Source organism: Manis javanica, chromosome 4 (genome assembly GCF_040802235.1).
Source record: "Manis javanica isolate MJ-LG chromosome 4, MJ_LKY, whole genome shotgun sequence".
NCBI lineage: Eukaryota > Metazoa > Chordata > Mammalia > Pholidota > Manidae > Manis > Manis javanica.
Window position 1 is genome coordinate 113,884,058 of NC_133159.1, and position 14,260 is coordinate 113,898,317.

The window sequence follows — 14,260 nt, forward strand, 5'->3', positions numbered from 1 at the left end:
TGGGGCTCAGTGTTGTTGTTGTCGTTTGTTTCCATATATTGCTGGATCTCCATTTTGATTTGGTCATTGATCCATTGATTATTTAGGAGTGTGTTGTTAAGCCTCTATGTGTTTGTGAGCCTTTTTGCTTTCTTTGTACAGTTTATTTCTAGTTTTATGCCTTTGTGGTCTGAAAAGTTGGTTGGTAGGATTTCAATCTTTTGGGATTTACTGAGGCTCTTTTTGTGGCCTAGTATGTGGTCTATTCTGGAGAATGTTCCATGTGCACTTGAGAAGAATGTGTATCCTGTTGCTTTTGGGTGTGGAGTTCTGTAGATGTCTATTAGGTCCATCTGTTCTAGTGTGTTGTTCAGTGCCTCTGTGTCCTCACTTATTTTCTGTCTGGTGGATCTGTCCTTTGGAGTGAGTGGTGTGTTGGAGTCTTCTAGAATGAGTGCACTGCATTCTATTTCCTCCTTTAGTTCTGTTAGTATTTGTTTCAGGTATGTTGGTGCTCCTGTATTGGGTGCATATATATTTATAATGGTTGTATCCTCTTGTTGGACTGAGCCCTTTATCATTATGTAATGTCCTTCTTTGTCTTTTGTTACTTTCTTTATTTTGAAGTCTGTTTTGTGTGATAGCAGAATTGCAACACCTGCTTTCTTCTCTCTGTTGTTTGCATGAAATATCTTTTTCCATCCTTTGACTTTAAGTCTGTGCATATCTTTGGGTTTGAGGTGGTGCTCTTGTAAGCAGCATATGGATGGATCTTGCTTTTTTATCCATTCTATTACTCTGTGTCTTTTGATTGGTGCATTCAGTCCATTTACATTTAGGGTGATTATTGAGAGGTATGAACTTATTGCCATTGCAGGCTTTAAGTCTGTGGTTACCAAAGGTTCAGGGTTAGCTTCTTTACTATCATACTGTCTAACTTACCTTGCTTGTTGAGCTATTATAAACGTGGTCTGATGATTCTTTATTTCTCTCCCTTCTTATTCCTCTTCCTCCCTTCTTCATATGTTGGGTGTTTTGTTCTGTGCCTTTTTTAGGAGTGCTCCCATCTAGAACAGTCCCTGTACGATGCCCTGTAGAGGTGGTTTGTGGGAGGCAAATTCCCTCAACTTTTGCTTCTCTGGGAATTGTTTAATCCCTCCTTCATATTTAAATGATATTCGTGCCGGATACAGTAGTCTTGGTTCAAGGCCCTTCTGTTTCTTTGCATTAAGTATATCATGCCATTCTCTTCTGGCCTGTAGGGTTTCTATCGAGACGTCTGATAGCCTGATGGGTTTTCCTTTGTAGGTAACCTTTTTTTTTCTCTCTGGCTGCCTTTAATACTTTGTCCTTGTCTTTGATCTTTGCCATTTTAATTATTATGTGTCTTGGTGTTGCCCTCCTTGGATCCCTTGTCATGGGAGTTCTGTGTACCTCTGTGGTCTGAGAGGCCATTTCTTCCGCTAGTTTGGGGAAGTTTTTGGCCATTATTTCTTCAAAGACACTTTCTATCCCTTTTTCTCTCTCTTCTTCTTCTGGTACCCCTATAATGCGGATATTGTTCCATTTCAATCGGTCACTCAGCTCTCTTAGAATTCTTTCATTCCTGGAGATCCTTTTATCTCTCTCTGCATCAGCTTCTCTGCATTCCTGTTCTCTGTTTTCTAGTCCATTAATGGGCTCTTGCATCTCGTCCATTCTGTTTTGAAGTCCTTCCAGAGCTTGTTTTATTTCTGTATTCTCCTTCCTTAGTTCTTGCATATTTCTCTGCAAGTCCATCAGCATGGTTATGAATTCTGTTTTCAATTCTTTTTCAGGAAGACTGGTTAAATCTATCTCCCCAGGTTCCTTCTCAGGGGAAGATGTAGCAGATGCCGAAGCTGTCTGGGTTAGTCTTGTCTGGATCATATTTTTTTGCCTTTTCATGTTGACAGGTGCTATTGACTGTCAGCTGGGAGGCCAAACTTTTCACTTGCTACTGGCCTTTCTTTACTGGGACAACTGCGACCCCTAGTGGCTTGTGTTGTGTAATTGCGTGTAGACTGGGTCTTTGTGTCTTGCCCTGCCGATATGGAGGAATCTCCCTTTCTGTGGGTGTGCTCTGCCTTAGGCTGTTTCTCTGCTTTCGCAACGCCTGGAGGGGTAATGGACTGGGGGGCTGTTTGCCTGTTTACTTCCGTGAGGGGTCTCGGAGCTGTTGCCCAGGGGGTTAGTGTGTCCGGTTTTCCCTGTTATTTTCAGCCACTGGGCTGTGACCTGTGTTGTATCCATCCAGCTGTTATGTCCCTGTCCCTTTAAGACTTTCGAAAAGCACTCGCTTTTCTTTGTCACAGGGGCATCAGCTTCGGAACCCGCTCAGAGGTCTTGCTGCCCTATTTCCCTAGTTTCCAGCCCTCCATGCATGCACTGTGTCTGCGCTCTGGTGCAGATGGCTGGGGCTGGGTGTTTAGCAGTCCTGGGCTCCCTCTCCGTCCCGCCGGGAGCTGGGGAAAGTTGTGCTTGGGTCCCGCCGGGCTGGGGGTTGTATCTTACCTCTTTCACCAGGCGCTGGGCTCTCGCACGTGTGGATGTAGTCTGGCTGTTGTCCTGTGTCTTCTGGTCTCTCTTTTAGGATTAGTTGTATTTGTTGTATTTTCAAAAATATATATTTTTGGGAGGAGATTCCCACTGTCCTACTCACACCGCCATGTTGGCTCCGCCCCCTGTAAAGAAGCTTTTGCTGTTTTCTTCTATGAGTTTTATAGTCTTAGGCCCCACAATTAGGTCTTTGATCCACTTTGAGGTAGTTTTTATATACGGTGTCAGGTAAGGATCCAACTCTGTTCTTTTGCACATGGAGATCCAGTTTTCCCAGCACATTTGTAGAAAAGATGGCTCTTTCTCCATTCAATGGTCTTGGCACCTTGTAAAAATAATTTTACCATATTTGTAAGGCTTCATTTCTGGGCTCTTCTATTCCACTGGTCTGTATTTCTGTATTTCTGCCAATACAACACTATCTTGATTACTGTAGCTTTGAGGTAAGTTCTGAAATCAGGAAGTTTGAATCCTCCAGTTTTGTTCTTCTTTTTCAGGGTTGCTTTAGCTATTTAGAGCCCCTTAAAGTTCCATATGAATTTTAGGATGGGTTTTTCCATTTCTACCAAAAAACCCACTTTGGTTTTGATAGGAATTGCACTGATTCTATGGTTTGCTTTGAGTAATAGTGACATTTGAACAATATCAAGTCTTCTAATCCATGAATGTGGGATGAGTTTCCACTTATGTCTTCTATAATTTCTTACAAGTCTTCAACTCCTTGGTTAATTTCATTCTTAAGTACTTTATTCTTTTTGACGCCACTGTGAATGGAATTTTCTTAAATTCCCTTTTTAGATCATTCTTTGTGTTTAGAAATACAACTGTTTGCATGTTGACTTTGTATCCTACTACTTAGCTGAATTCATTTATTAGATCTAAAAGCTTTTTGTGGAGTCTAGGGCCCTATGTAAGAAAATATCATCTGCAAACAGAAATGGTTTTACTACTTCCATTCCAGTTTGGGTGACTTTCACTTATTTTTCTTGCCTAATTGCTCTGGCTAAAGCTATGTTGAATAGAAATGGTGAGAATAGGTATTCTTGCTTTGATCTTAGAGGAAAAGCTTTGTCTTTCATAATTGGGAATTTTGTTTGCTTCAGGTATTTATATATGGTCTTTGTTACATGGAGGTAGATTTTCTACTCCTAATTTGTTGAGTATTTTTATCATGAAAGGGTATTTTGTCAAATATTTTTTGCACTGAGATGACCATGTTATTTTGTTGACATGGCAATCACACTGATTGTCCTATGTTGAACCGTGGTTGCATTCCAGGAATAAATTCCACTCTTTTAATATGCTGCTGAAATCTGTTTGCTAGTATGTTGTTGAGGATTTTTTTAATCAATATTTATATAGGATTTTGGTCTGTAGTTTTTTATCTTTGTCTTAGTGGCTTTTTTGGTGTTAGGGTTATGCTTTCCCCATAGGATGAGTTATGTCTTCATATAATGCCTTCAGTTTCTTTGAAAAGTCTGAGTTCCTCTTTAAATATTTGATAGAATTCAACAGTGAAGCCACCAGCTCCACAGCTTTTCCTTCTTGGGAGATTTTTTATTATTGATTCAATCTCATACCAGTTATAGGTCTAGTTGGATTTTCTATTCCTTTGTGATTTACTAACATGTGGTTAAGTTTCACTTTTCTAGGAATTTGTCCATTTCATCTAGGTTATTCAACTTGTTGGTATACAACTGTTCATAGCACTCACTTAAAATACTTTTTTATTTCTGTAAAATAGGGAGTAATGTTCCTACTTCATTTCTGATTTTAGTAATTTGAGTCTTCTCTTTTTCAGTCTATCTGGCTATGGGTTTGCCAATTTTGTTGATCTTTATGAAAAACCAAGTTTAGGTTTTGATATTTTCTATTGTTTTCCTACTCTATTTCATTTATCTTTGCTCTAACATACATACTTTATAATCTGTGGAAGACAAAAGGGAAAAAAGACACAAGAAGGAAGAATCAGCTCACTCTTTTTTTTACTAAGGTATCATTGATCTACAATCTTAGGAAGGTTTCACATGAGCAACACTGTGGTTACTACATTCACCCATATTATCAAGTCCTCCCCACATACACAAGCCATTGCAGTCACCGTCCATCAGTGTAGTAAGATACCAGTCACTACTTGTCTTCTCTGTGCTACTCTGTCTTCCCCATGACCCCCCACACCATGTGTACTAATCATAATATCCCTCAATCCCCTTCTCCCTCCCTCTCCATCCACTCTACCCCACCTCTCCCCTTTGGTAACTGCTAGTCCCTTCTTGGAGTTTGTGAGTCTGTTTTGTTCCTTCAGTTTTGCTTTGTTGTTCTACTCCACAGATGAGGGAAATCATTTGATACTTGTCTTTCTCCACCTGGCTTATTTCACTGAGCATAATACCCTCCAGCTCCATCCATGTTGTTGCAAGTGGTAGGATTTGTTTTCTTCTTATGGCTGAATAATTCCATTGTGTATATGTACCACATCTTATTTATCCATTCATCTACTGATGGACACTTAGGTTGCTTCCATGTCTTGGCTATTGTAAATAGTGCTGCAATAAACATAAGGGTGCCTATGTCTTCTTTAATCTGGGATCTTATTTTCTTTGGGTAAATTCCTAGGAGTGGAATTCCAGGGTCAAATGGCATTTCTATTTTTAGTTTTTTGAAGAACCTCCATATTGCTTTCCACAGTGGTTGGACTAGCTTACATTCCCACCAGCAGTGTAGGAGGGTTCCCCTTTCTCCACACCCTCACCAAGATTTTTGTTCTTAGTCTTTTCAATGTTGGCCATCCTTACTGGTGTGAGGTGCTATCTCATTCATTGTGGTTTTAATTTGCATTTCCCTGATAATTAGCAACATGGAGCATCTTTTCATGTGCCTGTTGGCCATCTGAATTTCTTTTTTGGAGAGGTGTCCATTCATATCCTCTACCATTTTTCAATCGGGTTATTTGCTTTTTGGGTGTTGAGGCTTGTGGGTTCTTTACATATTTTGGATGTTAACCCCTTGTCAGATATGTCACTTACAAGTATATTCTCCCATACTGCAGGATGCCTTTTTGTTCTGATGGTGTCCTTTGCTGTATAGAAGCTTTTTAGTTTGATGTATTCCCACTTGTTCATTTTTGCTTATGTTTTGCTTATGCCCTACATGTGTTTGGAAAAAAGTTGCTCATGTTTATATTCAAGAGATTTTTGCCTATGTTTTCTTCTAAGAGTTTTATGGTTTCATGACTTACATTCATGTCTTTGATTAATTTCAAATTTACTTTTGTGTATGGCGTTAGACAATGATCCAGTTTCATTCTCTCACATGTAGCTGTCCAGTTTTGCCAACACCAGCTGTTAAGAGGCTGCCATTTCCCCATTGTATATGCATGGCTCCTTTATTGTATGTTAATTGGCCGTATGTGTGTGGGTTTATATCTGGGCTCCCTATTCTGTCCCACTGATCTATGGGTCTGTTCTTGTGCCAGTACCAAATTGTATGGATTACTGTGGCTTTGTAATAGCAGCTCACTCTTTCTTATGATTCAGGTTCAGCTTCCCTATGAGGTGAGTGACCTTCACTCTCCCTCCAATTCAACATTGCACTGCTCTCACTACTCCCTGTCTGGGAGTGTTCATTGGGAATATTTTCACTTGTTTTTAAGTTGTTTATTGTTCACCTTCTTCACAAGATGTTTCAAGAGAGCAGGGAGCTGTATTTCTAGCTCCTAGAATAATATCTGGCATATCATAAGCACTCAATATTGTTAAATGGGGAAACTGAATCAACAAGAGAGATTAGGAAAGGACACAGAGTGGGCCACACAAAAAAAGAACAGGAATAGAGAATTCTACACCACTGCCTCAGATGTCATCCATGGCACCAACCCCTCAGCTGCCCCAGAAATCATTCCCTACTAAAACGTTCAAAAAGTACATCTCAAAAGTAGGATTACGCCAATTACTTTTTCTACATATTGCAAAAGCTAGTCAGACTAAAAGCCAGAACATCAACCGCATTTTACACATGTGCTATTTAAGATTTACTTAATATATTTTGATAGTATATCTATTTTCTATCTATATTCCATAGCTATTTTTTGTGGTTACCATGGGGATTATATTCAACAGCCTAAAACTGTAACATTCTAATTTGAATTTATAGCAGCTTAACTTCAAAAACATACAAAAAGTGTGCTGCTTTACAGGACAGTCCCACCCGTTTCAGTTGGTGTCACGTCTTTATACATTAATTCTTTATACATCAATAAAACAAACAATTATTCTACAAGCATTAGTCTGCTAAAACGTAGAAAACAAGATGTGGAGACATAAACCAGTTACAGTAATATTAGCTTCTACATTAATGATTTTTTTTCTTAAATGTTTCTTAAATCATGTAGAAAACAGTACAGTTGTTACAGTAACATCAGCTCTTATAATTGCTCATTATTTCCCTTTATTGAGGCTGTTATTTCTCCATAGGCTTTGAGGTACTGTCTAGCATGTCCTTTCATTTCAACCTGCAGACGCCCTTGACAATTTCTTGCAGGTCTAGCAGTCATGAACTCCCTCAGCTTTTATCTGGGACTGTCTTCATTTGTCCCTCACTTTTGAGGGATGGTTTTGCTGGAGATAGGATTCTTGTTTGGTGCTATTTCTGTTTTAGCACTTTGAAAATACCAGCTCACAGTCTCCTGGCCCTAAGAGTTTCTGAGGGGTCTGCACATAATCTTTCTGAGGATCATCACTTCTGTGTGATGGTTTGCCTCCCACTGCTTCCAAGATTGGCTCTTTTGTCTTTTGAAAGTGTGATTATAATTCATTTTGTTGTGGCTTTTCATCTTCCTTTTTGAGTTTCTTCAGTGTTTATATTCATATCTTTAAATGAATTTGGGATGCTTTCAGCCAGTTTCCTAAAAAATTCTCTGCCCTTCTCTTCTGGAACTCCCCTGATGTGTGTTGGTCCTACTGGTGTCCCACAAGTCCTACAGGCTGCTTTTCATTTTGGTTATTGCAATTTTCAGTTGCAGAATTTCTTTGGTTTCTTTTTAGATTTTCTGTCTCTATTGATACTTTGATTCTGTTCACACATTTTCTTGGCTTCCTTTAGATCTTTCACATCTTCAAGACATTGAAGTCTTTGTCTAGTGTATCCACCACTAAGTCTTGCTCAGGGGGACTCGTTGAATTATTTTCTCCTTTGAATGGGCCATGCTGTCCCAGGCCCTGCATGCTTTGTTATTTTTTTGAACACTAGACATTTAAGTCTAATGTGGTAGCCCTGGAAATCAGATGCTTCCCTTCCCTGGTATTTGCTGCTTTTTGTTTCACATTATTTTATTGCTGTAAGCTGCCTTTTCGTCAAAGCTCAGCCTCAGGTGTAAACTTGTTTTTCTCAGGTCATTTCTGAGCCTTCCCTTGTGCATGCAGTCACTCATTTGCCCCATATATGCAGCTGCTCTGTTTTTCCTGGCAGTCACTTCAGCCGGGGGGAGGGAGGGGGCAGGATCTGCAATGAGGGGAACAAGTGTGACCACGGCCACACACCTCTTTGCACCTGTGACCAGCAGCAGCAATCAGTGATCAGAGCAGATCTCCAACAGCAGAGTGATGGAGCCCTTTCTGCCAGCTACAGCTCCCATATGCTGTGCACGGCTGCTCCAGGACCACCACTCCACTGCTGCCTCCACCACAACTGGAGTTGGGGGAGGGCTGCTGTGTGCTAAGAGCTGAAAGTGAAATTTGCCACTATTTACCATCCACATCTTCCCCTGGAAGTTGCAAGCCTTTAAAAGTCTCCAGAGTTCCAAAATGGTTACAGCATCACTAGTGTTATTTTAACTGTAATATTTTCTGTAACTGAACACCCCCAATTTTAGGTATCAAACCAATAATCCATACAGTCAGCAGTTTATAAAAATACATCTTTATTGTGTTTTAATGTTCTAACATGATAGACACCTAGTCATATAAACGTAGTCTTTATGTTAAATTTAAATTAAACACAAATAACTATAAACAAATCAACAAAACTGCTGGAAAATCCCTTCGAGCCATGGATCCTTATTAAAAATGTACACTAGGATGATGAGACTCTTACACCACCGTACTCTGAAAACAGTTAACTGCAGCCAAATGCAAATGTTTACAGTGGCACAGAATTAACTAGCGGGTTTCTCTTCTCCATATACAGTGAGTTAGGCAAGTCAAATGGCTCCATTTGACATTTCAGCAAAGTATCGCCTTTGTGTGAAATCCAGCAAGGCCTTGTCCTCAACTAAGCGTAATTATAAAGCCACCACAGGAGAGCATGGCCAGAGCCTTGGCAGTCATGATTCAGAACGTGAATCCCAGAGGATCCAAAGAGGAAAATATCCACTCCATTCCCAAAAGTCCTTCCCAGAGCATGCACACAAAACCAGATTACTAAAGAGGACTAAGCATGTCCTAAAAAATTCACAACTGTGGCAAAATATACAGGCATGCATTCAAAACCCAGACAACTCTTGCTGCATTTCAGAACAGAAAAGGTCTGATCATTAACCTTGAGAGAAGATGTGTTGTTATTGTGGATAAATGCTGGGTCTGCCCTGATGTGTTTTCCCTATAAATTTTGAGGTCCAAGTCCTTGAGAGGCATGAGATGCACATTTCTGAGTCTTCTGCAGGGACCCATCGCCACAAGTCTCCCACTGCCCTGTTCAAGGCTGGAGCAACTCAAAGAGCCTGTGGGTTGGTGATGCCAGAAACTACACCAGTCCCAAATCCCACAGAGGGCAAGATTCTGCCCAGCTTCCATCACTTGCCAGGGAAGAGCTCTATGCCAGCTCCTCAGAAACAGGAGAATCTGTGCAACCAGAGGCCCATCTCTGCGCCTGGTGGCAAGTACAGCCATCACGGCTTCCCAGAAGGCACATCCTGGGATGGAGCCCCACAGGCGTCAGTTACGAGGCTCTGAGGCCGTGGGGCTGCGGACTGTGGACATGAGGTGTGACTTGTAGGTTTTGCTCAGGCCTGTCATCCAGAACTTAAGCAGCTTGACATTGTCCTCCTCGGATGCCCCAAGGATGCTCAGGAGCTTCTGTGTGTCCTCTTTGGGCCGACTGTCCACCTTGGTGAATTTAAAAAGGACCTTCACTTTGCTGTAGGAAACCGAAAACAAGACATTCAGCTACCAGAGTACCACCCCAGGGCTCTGGTCCTGAGGCTTGAACAGCTTCGCGGCCAGTAGCAGTTCTGTGAGCAATGGCGCAGTGAAGCTGCGGTCACACCTGCACACTCTGGGGCCTTGCATTTGCCCATTAATTCTAACCCTGGTGCACCCAAATGGGGAAAAAAGAAAAATGTTCCTTAAATTCAGAAAAGGAACCAGTTGCTCCTAAGCTTCACTAGTGCCTGAACCCAGGCCCATAGCCCCCATCTACCCTACCTCCTGGTAGGCGCGGCCTTGCTCTCTCTCTGGAAACAGCTCCTGGTCTTTCCCCGCAGAAGATCCTGCTGTGGGCAGCCCAGCCCTCCCCAGTGGGAAAGCAGAGACTCTAGGAGCCATGCTGCCGAGTGCTTACTTCATCCACTCTTCCTTGAGGCAGATGAGGCACTGGTCAACCACATCCACAGACAGATTCTGGTTGGTCAAAGCTGCTTCCATCTTATTCAGGATGGTTGGGCCGACTGGGGAAGAGCCGGGCGAAGCAGGGGCGGGCTGGTGAGCACGGGGAGCAAGCAGCCACACCCCACCCACCGGCTCCTGCTCTCATTCCGGCACAGGGAGCCCGCCTGGCAGCACCCACCTCGGTCTGCAGCTACAGGACTCCCACTGGTCACCACAAACTCATACTTCCTGAGAGACTGGTCACCCTCGCACCCGATTGGGTGGAGGCTGGAGCGGGCGGCTGGGTGGACCTCCACAACGACAGCAAATTCTGTGACAGCACAAACAGCTGCTCACCGTGTGCTTCTCCTCATCTCCTTACAAGCCCACCTCAGCTGCTGCTCCAATTATTCCCAGATGAACTGGTGAGAAACTCTAGTCTCCTGAGATCAACATTTTGGCATCTAAAACCTTTCATAGTTCATTTGTGATAGAGTTAAGGGTAAGCTTTTGTCTTGGTTACACATGTATCCCATCACAGTAACTACTAATTATTTTATATACTTCAGTACATTTACTACTAAACAACCCTGTGGAGTCCCATGATCACCACCACTTATCGACAGGGTAACAGCCTCAGAGAAGCTAAGTGACTTGCCCATGGTCACACAGCTAGAACTGTAAGAACTGCAAGCCCACCTCTGAAACCTGAGCCTACGTTCTCAACACTACCCCCCAAAAAGCACTACCTCTCAGGGACTCAGGACCCAGCCTGGGGTGCAGAATGTGGGGGTCAGCTTAGGGCTGCTGAGCACCAAACACTCTGCCAATCAGCCTTGTCTGCCCGTGAGCACAGTGACTGCCTTGCACAGATGCACCCAAGTAAATCACTGCCTTGCCTGGGAAAGCCAGGATTTACCCCCAGGAGTTCCCCCCCAAACCCAAAGCTGAGGGTGCTCATTAGCTTCCTGGTTCTCCACCCAGAGAAGCAGGCCCATCAGCACTGAGGAGGGGGTGCTGGGCTGAACAAGCCCCACTGTACTGATGAGTGTCAAGGGTGGGTTTAAAGCATAAAAGAAGAAAAAAGTAGGAGGGGACAAGGGAGTATGACAGGAGACCACAGAGGGGTAAGGAAGACCTTAGACTGTGGGGCACGGAAGGCTCCCAAACCTTCGGCACCACCCGCTCGCCTCTGACACCCACTTGTGCTGCTCCCCCTGCAGACTGTGACTCGCTCCCGAGAACCACACTGTGGCAAGCCACCCTTACTATGAGGCTGTCCAGCCCGACCCTCGCTAATTCTTTAAGTGGTCCAAAGCCATTGAGAAGGCTGGTCCTCCTGCCCCCACGGCCAGCAGGCAGCATCCTTGAATCCATGGCCAAACCCACACCCACTTCTGAGCCCTGAGGTGAGGGAAGCAGATGGAACAAGAACACACCTGAGGAGAGCACGTGCGGGGGGATCTGCACGTGCGGGCTGAGCCCCAGGAAGTTGCACCGGTAGGCCTCCTCATACTGGCAGCTGTAAGGGATGATGCGCACACAGCCCACCGGCAGCATGGTCTAGAGGTAACAGATGGCTCAGAAACCATATGGGCTCCAAGAGCCCCACCCTGCACACCCTCTGCAGCGTGGTGTGAGTCTCCTCCCCCCAGAAGGCACCCCAGTCACTCGGCCCCATGGGGTGCCTCCCACAGTCCCACTCGTCCTTGGCAGCTGCTCATGCTGCCTCTTGCTCTGCTGTGTGAATCCCTCTGTCACTGTTACTTCTCAGATGATTGCTTCTCCCCTCACCCCACAGAGGGAGTGTAAAATTTCTGAGAGACTGTCATTCACTCTGCGCCCTCACAGGGGTGGCCAGGGAGGAGGCGCACACATGCTTTCTGAGGATGTCAGTTCATCAAAGCCAGACCCACACCTTGGCACCCATGGCACCCACGTCACCCCACACCTGCCCCTAAGGCAGCTGGGGACCACTCCAAAGGCTTCTTACAGGACTTGGGGTCAGGGAGAGGAAGAGTTGTTAGCAGTCTCTCAAGACAGCATAACCTCCTCCCACTAGAAATAAAAACCATTAATGACTCATTTTTAACAGTGGCAAAAACCCAGGTCACAGATTCAAGCGAGAGCCTTTGTACCAAGCCATACACACCTCCTTCTGTTCGCACAGGTCAAAATTTCTTAGAAAACCCACTAGGCAAACACGATCCTGCGACAAAATACAGAAGGAAAAAGATAATCTTACCCGAAGAACGTCAAAAGCTGACTGGACAAGATCCATGTCTCTGCTTTTCCAGATCACCTGGTTCCCCATGAGAACATGCCAGGCCAACGTGCGAAACGACAGAGCGCCTAGGACCTGCAAGACAGAATTCGGTGTTTTCTGCACTGAATTTTCCTCCCACCAGTGAAGTCATGTGTGCATTCACCTAGAAATCTTCTCTGCATAATGGAGGAAGACAGGTTGGGAGAAGTCATGAATCTCCTAAGGGAGGTTGGATGACTTGCACAAGCTCGGAAAGGGGCAGGTTACAAACCATATTTCTCCCCAAAGCTCTTGGTCCAATTTTATTTTCAGAAATGTAAAGAAGACACAGTGTTAGCTTTTTGCCATATACACCCCCATTTCTACATGCTTTTTTTCTTGTTATTTCTTTCATTTATTTATTTATTTATTTTGGTATCGTTAATCTACAATTGCACGAGGAACATTATGTTGACTAGATTCCCCCCTTCACCAAGTTCTCCCCACAAACCCCACTACAGTCACTGTCCCTCAGCACAGTAAGAGGCTGTAGAATCACTACTTGTCTTCTCTGTGTTGCACAGCCCTCCCCATGCCACCCCAACATTACACATGCTAATCATAATGCCCCCTTTGTTTCCCACTCCCCTTAACACTCCCTTCCCACCCATCCGCCCCAGTCCCTTTCACTTTGGTAACTGTTAGTCCATTCTTGGGTTCTGTGATTCTGCTGCTGTTTTGTTCCTTCAGTTTTTTCATTGTTCTTATACTCCACAGAAGAGTGAAATCATTTCGTACTTGTCTTTCTCCACCTGGCTTATTTCACTGGGCGTTATACCCTCTACCTCCAACCATGTTGTTGCAAATAGTAGGATTTGTTTTCTTCTTATGGCTGAATAATATTCCATTGTGTATATGTAACACTTCTTCTTTATCCATTCATCTACTGATGGACACTTAGGTTGCTTCCATATCTTGGCTATTGTAAATAGTGCAGCGATAAACATAGGGGTGCATCTGTCTTCTTCAAACTGGGCTGCTGCATTCTAAGGGTAAATTCCTAGAAGTGGAATTCTTGGGTCAAATGGTATTTCTATTTTGAGCATTTTGAGGAACCTCCATACTGCTTTCCACAATGGTTGAACCAATTTACATTCCCACCAGCAGTGTAGGAGGGTTCCCCTTTCTCCATATCCTCGCCAACATTTGTTGTTGTTTGTCTTTTGGACGGTTGCAATCTTACTGGTGTAGGTGATATCTCATTGTGGCTTTAATTTGCAATTCTCTGATGACTAGAGATGAGGAGCATCTTTTCATGTGTCTGTTGGCCATCTGAATTTCTTCTTTGGAGAACTGTCTGTTCAGCTCCTCTGACCATTTTTTAATGGGATTATTTGCTTTTTGTTTGCTGAGGTGCATGAGCTCTTTATATATTTTAGATGTCAACCCTTTATCGGATCTGTCACTTATGAATATATTCTCCCATACTGTAGGGACTTTTTTGTTCTATTGATGGTGTCCCTTGCTCTACAGAAACTTTTTAGCTTGATACAGTCCCATTTGTTCATTTTTGCTTTTGTTTCCCTTGCCAGGGAGATATGTTCATGAAGAAGTTGTTCATGTTTATGTCCAAGAGATTTTTGCCTATGTTTTTTTCTAAGAGTTTTATGGTTTCATGACTTACATTCAGGTCTTTGATCCATTTCGAATTTACTTTTTGTGTATGGGGATAGACAGTGATCCAGTTTCATTCTTTTACATGTAGCTGTCCAGTTTTGCCAGCATCATCTGTTGAAGAGACTGTCATTTCCCCGCTGTACTCCATGGCTCCTTTGTCGTATATTAATTGACCATATATGTTTGGGTTAATGTCTGGAGT

The 14,260-nt window shown here is 43.4% G+C and overlaps 1 protein-coding gene across 13 annotated transcripts in view; it reads right to left on the reverse strand.

Annotated features, from left to right (window-relative positions):
• Positions 1-8,456: 8,456 nt before the first annotated feature.
• The window catches only part of FLCN (folliculin), a 31,030-nt gene continuing 25,226 nt past the window's right edge, over positions 8,457-14,260 (reverse strand). For 10 of the 13 annotated variants that reach the window (XM_017651190.3, XM_017651189.3, XM_017651184.3 and 7 more), the window contains 5 exons: positions 12,382-12,495; positions 11,576-11,699; positions 10,336-10,467; positions 10,111-10,216; positions 8,457-9,687 (listed from right to left, as the gene is read on the reverse strand). In XM_017651190.3, coding sequence (XP_017506679.1) covers positions 9,486-9,687; positions 10,111-10,216; positions 10,336-10,467; positions 11,576-11,699; positions 12,382-12,495 — 678 coding nt within the window. In that variant the 3' untranslated portion in view covers positions 8,457-9,485. Of the gene's footprint in view, positions 9,688-10,110; positions 10,217-10,335; positions 10,468-11,575; positions 11,700-12,288; positions 12,346-12,381; positions 12,496-14,260 lie in introns of all 13 variants that reach the window. The other 3 variants (XM_037019470.2, XM_037019472.2, XM_073234700.1) reach the window with 3 other exon arrangements.